The sequence below is a fragment of the Gracilinanus agilis genome, chromosome 3 (assembly GCF_016433145.1).
Source record: "Gracilinanus agilis isolate LMUSP501 chromosome 3, AgileGrace, whole genome shotgun sequence".
NCBI lineage: Eukaryota > Metazoa > Chordata > Mammalia > Didelphimorphia > Didelphidae > Gracilinanus > Gracilinanus agilis.
In genome coordinates, this window is record NC_058132.1 from 138,786,734 (window position 1) to 138,794,654 (window position 7,921).

The window sequence follows — 7,921 nt, forward strand, 5'->3', positions numbered from 1 at the left end:
CCTGAAGTCAGGGAAATTTATCTTCATGAGTTCCAATCTGGCCTCAGAAACTGATTACCTGTATAGCCCTGGACAAGTCACTTAACCGCTGTTTGTTTCAATTCTTCATCTGTAAAATGAGCTGGCAAAGAAAGTGGCAGTATCTTTGAAAGAAAAATCCAGTATCTTTGCCAAGAAAACCCCAAATGGGGTCATGAAGAGTCAGACACGACGGAAACCAGCTGAATAACAAAAATGGGGATAATAATAGCATCTGCATCCCAGGGTTGTTATGAGGATAAAATGAGATATTTGTAAAGTGCTTTTGAAAAACAAGGACCTGGCTCTCTATCCACTGCACCACCTAACTACACCCCTTTACACAGATTCTATAGGAGCCTGGGGAGAAGAGGAACAAATGAAACCTGGGAATGAAGGTATGCAGGACCTGAGTTACAGAGTAGTGAAAAAGCCAGGACTTTTGTACAGATGGTGATGGTGAACATTGCTTTTTTCCCTGTCAAGTCAAGGCTACAAGGGGAATTTAGTAGGCAACACATCTCGTGCTTTAAGCTCTGGCATCAGCGTGTAGACTTAAAACACCTGTGCCCCTCTCCCACAGGTCTGAAGATGCCAAGGGAATGAATGGATAAGGATTCAAAGCCTTCCTTGTAGTCAAAGGAGGTGAGAGAGATAGTTCCAGGCTAAGGGGCTGAAAAAAGGCTTATTACAAGATTTTAAAACTTTGTAACTACTTTGTTATGTTTTATCAAATGCTTTTTGTTTTGCATTTATGGGTCTGTTGACTTTTTCTAGTAGATTTCTGGAATGGGGCCTCAGAACTATGAGTCTGAATAAATGAAGAGTCTTCAGAACCTCAATATTGCATTCAGGAAAGTCAAAAGACCAGAATTTGTATCTCAGCTCTACCTCTTACTATTTTGTGGGAAATTGGGCAAATTACAATTGCTTTGTAAGTCAGTTTCCTCATTTATAAAATGAGGGTGGATTAGATCTCTCCTACCTCTAGATCTATGATCTTATGGCCCCGTGGATAAGAAATAATAACTAGTATTATGCCATATTTCAATAACTTCTAATAAAAGTGATACATAAAAGATGTTGAAATATACATCAATTAATCTGCCTGGAGAACTCTCTGAGACCCTAAGATGAGATACCAAACTGTCCATAGTGGGAGATGCCCACACTGATTACCTCATAGTTTAAAAGTATAAGCAAGTACTTGCCACAATCTTGAAAATTAGAATTAAAAAAAATTCTTGGGGGGAAGATATTAAGACTAAACAGTGAACAGTAAGCCAATGCTTTGCAACTGGGAAGGAACTGATGAGCATGAGCTAGTAACATAACCCGCAGAAGGTACAACTTTGAGAAAAAAATTTCTCTTAAAGTGTCAGTAGCTTTTAATAATCTCAGTTACTTCTGTTTAATATAGTCTCATTAAAAATATCAACAAGAGCAATTGTTTAAGTGTTTACCTGAAGGATCAGAATGATAGAGATTGGTAGCATTTGAAATTGGTCCTGGCGGATGGAGAGAAGTACCTGAAGACCTCTGACTTGCAATTAGAATCCTGCTCTTGGCAGATGGCAGCCGGGACATCGCACCCAAACCCAGCTGGGGTTTAAGAAGCATGGCAGATCGGTAGAATGTTGGAGGTACTTCATAGTGGGCATAGGGGGGTGAACAGAATTCTTCTTTCCCAGGTCTGTCTGTAACCTGCAGAGAAAGAAACAATTAGAAGAATAAATACAATAGAGTCACAAAGTCTGGGTCTTAGTTTTCAGTTCTACTACCAATTAGCTGTGTGGCACGTTACAAAGTTCCTTCATTTATAAAATGTTCTAAATGGGCTTTCCCAGTTCTGGAATACTGTGACTGAGTATACACATTATTTTAAGAAGACATAAGGATCATTGTACAAGTTTTCTACCTTCAGGGTCTTTTGTGGGAGATCAGGAGATGGCATGGGAATGCTTATTCATAGAGTTAAAACAAAGAGGAAAAATGATCAGAAAAACTAATTGTGGAAACTTACTCTGTTACTGAAGAGATCTCAATGGCCATGAAGCCTTTTCAATCAGCAGATGCACTTTACCAGTCTATACAAAGAATATAGCAGCCCATCAGTAGGCAAAGAACTAAGCCAGGACTGGCCAATACTGTTACCCAGGAAGAGTGGGTTTCTTTTGAAAGCTACAAATGAAGTGTATTGTTGGATAGCCTTGCTGCTTCTAAATGACTAAAAAAGTTGAAGGCATCTGAATTAGCCCTTCTTGTTCTGTATAGCAGATATTTCCTCTTACTTTTCTCTCCTATGATTAAGGTAATTATTCCCTGGAAAGTCTGATCAAAACTTCTCTTTCTCCTCAAAATTTAAGATAAGTATTTTTCCCATGTAGTTAATGGTCTAGATTAGGACCCTACTTACAAAAAGTCTTTTTAAGTGGAAAATCTTACTGCACTGGTAAGGGCCTATTAATATTTCCTGTATCTCATTTATATTAAAAATGAAAAAAAGGTGGAAATCAAGATTCAATTTCCTTTAAAATTTAATCAAAAATAATGCCAAGGGCTACATATGCAAGAATATATCTGTTAATTAACTCTGCTATAACTTACAATGCATTTAATATGTCAAACCATTCTATTTAGCAATTATAAGCATTTAAACAATACAGTTTAATAGATGCTATAAATGCTTTGATCCTAACTGTTCAAGATACCATCCCAACTTGACACCCTTTTAATACTGAAAAAGATACAGAATTCTCCTTAAAAATGCCGTTATTGAAATGAGAGAAGGTCTTCAAAGCTTTTATTATCAGCCTAACATTGTAAAATAGGCATGATTGCCATAGTAGATAAACTGAATTCAGAGAATGTCAAATTATATTCGTATGAAAGACTATTTTTTCTTTGCTTTCTGCTTTCTCACCTCTTGGGGGTGAGGTTATAAATTTGCTTTTGTTTTCTCCTTATTTTTTCTTTGATTTTTTAAACATGCTCAGAGAGTTTTTTTTTAACATTTCAGTCACTGACATAGTGATCTCTTGGTCAACGACAACATGCCTGTTTTAAACAGGTGTTTCCATGTAGGCAATTTTTGTTGCCAAATCAATCATCTTGGCTAACCTCCACTTTTCTAGGTCCATTCCCCTTCTGTTTTGTTTTGATTTTCCTCAGTTCTTTGGAAACAGATGTTCCCAGGTCAAATTCACCTATTCCAGAGTGACCCTGAGGATGTCATTACTATTATGCTTGTCATTTTGTTGGAGAATTTGCCTCCAGTTAAATAACAAATCTCTCAGTATCAGAAACAGAAATGAGCTTCAAATGTAGAAACCATGCATTTTTAATACAACAGGCCAACCTGCAAAAAGCTTCAAACCACTCACTTTCATCTCTGTTGACAGAGCACTAGAGGTAGTAGAGACTGGCCGTAAACATCCCCAGATCAATACAGAAAGCTTTCCCAATGGTAGGAATATATTCTTATGGGGAGGTTATTAGATAAAACTTCAAAAAAGGAATAAAAGATACTTTAATGATTTTTTTAAAATCCTGAAACTAGCAAATAACATTTTTAATCTGATTGGATTAAAGCAAGATAGCTCCCCCCACCCCCAACCTTCCACAGCCATTCCACATAAAGCTTAGGTTATTGTCTCCCTACATTATGCCTTTGGCATCCCTCTCACCAAGGCTCCTCTGCCCATGTTTCCTTGACCCAAAATACTGGACCACCCACTCAAAAACAGTCCAGAAGTATGGGTAGGAGGCAGCATCCCTAATATCCTCTCCACAAGGAAAGATGCTGTTAATCTCTGTGTGTCCATGACTCTGCTGTGATATCTAGGGGGCCCTAAAAATAAGGATAGGAAAGCAGGCAGTCTGAAGCTTTTTTGCAGTCCCAGTCATTTTATTAAAAATGCATGGCTTCTGCATTTGAAGCTTACTTCTGTTCCTGTTATTCAGGAAATTGTTATCTTACCAGAGGCAACACTCTTCAGATTCACATCTGGAGAAGTAGCTAAGGTCTCTGCCCTGAGATGCTCAATATAAAAAAAGAACAGAAGCCTTTCTGAAACATCACACCACTCGCCCCTTTTTTCTTGACGCAAGCGTAAATTACCACAGCGCTATAATCCATTGATTATTTACCAGTCAGAGACCATCTCCTCAGACAGAGAAGGACATAATCATGGAAATGACTCTCATCCAGTGGCTCACCCTAGGGGCTCCTTGTCTCTATCCCATAGCCTAAAGGGAACCACGTAAGGGGGCTGATCCAATTTAACACACAATTATTTTAAGCATACATTTTGTACAAGTCATAGTTCGAGGATCTCTGGTGTTCTGATCAGTGTAGAAACAGGGCTCATGGTGGGTACACAGGCATGCCAGTCAGAAGGAAGTGAAAACTCTATCACTACATCAGCCATGGCCAAAAGCATGCCCAGCTGAATGACTGAAGCCAAACATATGTGCTAATGAGTCTACATTTCCAAGTTTTAGAAATGATTTCAAAAGGCAGAAGAGAATAAATCACTGGGGTAAATATCTACTCATCATAGAAATTACTCTTAAATGGGACAAGGAGGATACAGAAAGGGAAAAGGAGAATTTAATTCATCAGACACTTAATTCAGTTACTAGTCGCATGTACAAAGCAATGTGCTAACTGGGGATATATGTGGAAACCAAACAAGGAAAGGAAAAATAACTAAAAGGGAACTGGAGAAATTGGGGATAACTTAGTCTTGCCCCTAGACAAAGTTCTTTCATTGGATTACTGTGACAAGTGTTTATTCTCAAAAGAAAATCACTAAAATGGAGAAAATCTTCCTCTTCAAAAATTCAATCCACATATACTGTGTGTGTGTGTGTGTGTGTGTGTGTGTGTGTGTGTGTGTGTGAGAGAGAGAGAGAGAGAGAGAGAGAGAGAGAGTGTGTGTGTATGTGTATGTCTGAGAGAATGAGAGAAATTGAAAGTTTTCTTGAAAGAATTCTGTTCAAATAGAGATCAAAACAATTTAAGGAGGATATTGAAGCTGTATCCTCCTATTTTTCTCATTATTTACTTACACAATAAAGTTGTATATTAAATGGGTTATGCTCTACTTCAAACCCATTAAGTGATGATGATACAGCCCAAAATGTCAAGTCACCTCTTTTCACCAATTAAAAGTATCAATTACACCCATTAACATCAGGAACTTGTTAAAGGGAAGCACCTAATTGCCAGACTCCTTGCAAACTTCCTGAAAGAGGCAAGACACAAATTATATGCATTTCTTACCTCCTGCAAAAACTTCTCACTCATCTGACTAAAATGATGTCCCGGGGGCCTGATCCCAGATACCATCAATCCAGAACTGAAGATTCGAGGTTTCTGCAAGTCTGGTTTGAATTTTTCATAGAGGGTAGGGGCTGGTTTCAAGTCACCACTTGATGCCTTCTGATCTTTTGCCAGAGGCATGCCGCATGATGGAGCAGCGTAAGGATGCCCCACCGGAACCAGTGAAGTATCCACCTGGCCAAGAGTCTGGGGATTCCTCCTGATATAAGTGATGATTTTGGGTCTCACGTGTTTCGGTTTAGGTATGATGATGGGCTCTGGTTCCATCTTCTCTTCGGGTCTCTCCACAAAGTCACTCTCCATCTCTCCCTGGCTGGGAAGAGAGTCCTTGGAATGTACCAAAATGGGCTTGGGAATCCCGCTGTTGCAAGCAGTCTTATGAGGCACTTTAGAAGATATATTCAATAACTGTGCACTGTCAACGGGAGGTAGGATGGTAGAAGACGACACGGTGTCATTGTGAAATGTAGAAAGGTCCTTCAGATTGCTGTTGGATGAGGTGGGCTGGTGGTTCGCATCTACAGTTGTCGCTGCATGGAATGATCTGGGGATGCTGAGAGAGCCACCCGTTCTTCCTGCGACTGTTTCCATCTCATTTGCTGCTTCATCTGGAAGATCTTTATTTTCAGGAGTGGCGGCCGACGGATGATCCTTCATGGCTTCTAAAGTGCTGTCCTGATGGATCGGATGTTCGATGGACACGCTTTCCCCGTTGGTTTGGGCCAAAGGCTCCCCCGCTAAAACTGCGATGTTCTCCGCGGCGGTTCCTCCAACGACCATGCTTTTATTCTCATTAACTTTCACAGGTTTGCTCTCAGTGAGAATGTCAGGAGTAAATGCTGTGTGGCCATCGGCTACGGGAATGCCGTCCAGTACGGCTTCAGCCAAGCACTTAGCTGGGGCTGGTACACCTTTGCCACTCACTTGATCACTGTCAGTCCCTGAGGCAACAGGTAGTACAGACTCCACTTTCTGGGCAGCAGCTACAGAACCTTCATCACACGGAGTATTTATCTTCTTCTCATTGTCACTGCTTCCTCTCCCCAACTCAGAAAATACTTGAATACCATCTGCAAAAGTCATTCCTTGACTTACAACATGATCCACTGCATCCTCACACGGGTCTTGGAAGGGAAGGACTCTTCCTCCCTCTTTTCCCTCCATCCATTCTTTCTTCTCCAATGTCAACGTGCTTTCTACTTTGGGCAAGTCTGGGCCTTCGACCTGTGGCAATTTTTGCTCCCAAACATTCCCAGGTTGCAAAAGTGGTACATTTTTTACCTCTGATTTGGGCCCCTCCTCTCCCTGACCTAATTGTGCTTCTGGCTTACTCAAGATCCTCTCCGGTGCTGTAGTGAAAATGAGAGGGGAATCTCTGTATGCAGGATGGGGTGTGCTTTCGATGCCAATATTCGGAGGATTTCTCCCATCCACGTGGGTCTCTGGGAGAACAGTTTCCTCGGTTCCTGAGGTAGATGGTTTAGGATAAAACACAATCTTTTCCTCTGAGGTATTGTCATTTGGATGAAAAACTGCCCTTAGAAGGTGATCCGCTGATGTCTTCGGTGATTTCTCCATGCCTCCAGCTCCATGATGTGATGAGGTTTCAGTGGAAGCAAGCAAAGCAGGCTGGAAGTGTTTATAAGTCAGGCTACTGGCATGCTCTCTTGTGAATGCTTCCATTTTAGCAGGAAAGCTGCTTGCTCTTTCCAAAGAATGTCGTTTCAGTTCTTCACTGTCTTGGGTTTTTGCCAGTTTCTCCCTAGACACATGCTGGATAATGTCAGCATCACTTAGGGCAAGAACCTCTGGATGGGCCCCATGAACAACACTTTTCAGACTGGACAGCTCTGGTCCCTGGATCAGCTGAGGAATGATATCCACAGCCTCCTCCATCGTGTACTCCTCATTCAGATCCTTATGTAGAGCAGGAGAAGTAAACTTCAATTCCTTCAGACTGATGTGGCCGCTCGGGGCTTCTTTCCTATAACCCTGAAGTTGGTGAAACTCTTTGTGGAATTGGGTGATAGTCTCTGATCCACCTATATTTCCATTTCCAATTTCTTCTACGAGGCCACATCTCTTGGTCTCACCAACAGAGGGGCTGACCTCGGGGGCGATTTGGTTGGCATTTGTATCTCCCAAGCTTGGGACGCTTTCATTATTATTCTTCACTCCATTTCTGTTGTCTTGCACCTGAGTATAACATGACTTGTTGGGAACCAATGGAGCACTCATTTTAACCCTTTAGGGGGCAGGGAGGTGCCTTTCTTGGTGGCCCAACTAAATCTAAAAGTCCTTCTTCCCAATTGCAGAGCAATTAATTAGAAACTGCTTCTCAGGCTGCTTGGGGTCCCATGTCACTGTTACGTTTTTGTCCTGCTTTGATCATTTTGAGAACAGTTTCCAGACCCAAACGATGTTCAGGACATACGACAAGGTAACAGATCTGTTAGGTTCCTTCCGAATGAGAGCCAGTTAGTCCATCTGACCTATAATGAACAAGAACAACATATTGTTATGTTGGAACATGGAGATTCCTAGGAATCGTATATC

General features: G+C 41.1%; 1 protein-coding gene across 1 annotated transcript in view; it reads right to left on the bottom strand.

The window, feature by feature from the left end:
* MTUS2 (microtubule associated scaffold protein 2) overlaps window positions 1-7,603 on the bottom strand; it is a 465,717-nt gene extending 458,114 nt beyond the window's left edge. The window contains 3 exon segments of the mRNA XM_044666108.1: window positions 59-121; window positions 1,482-1,722; window positions 5,306-7,603. Of these exon segments, the coding sequence (XP_044522043.1) occupies window positions 59-121; window positions 1,482-1,722; window positions 5,306-7,603 (2,602 nt within the window).
* Between the last annotated feature and the right edge of the window lie 318 nt (window positions 7,604-7,921).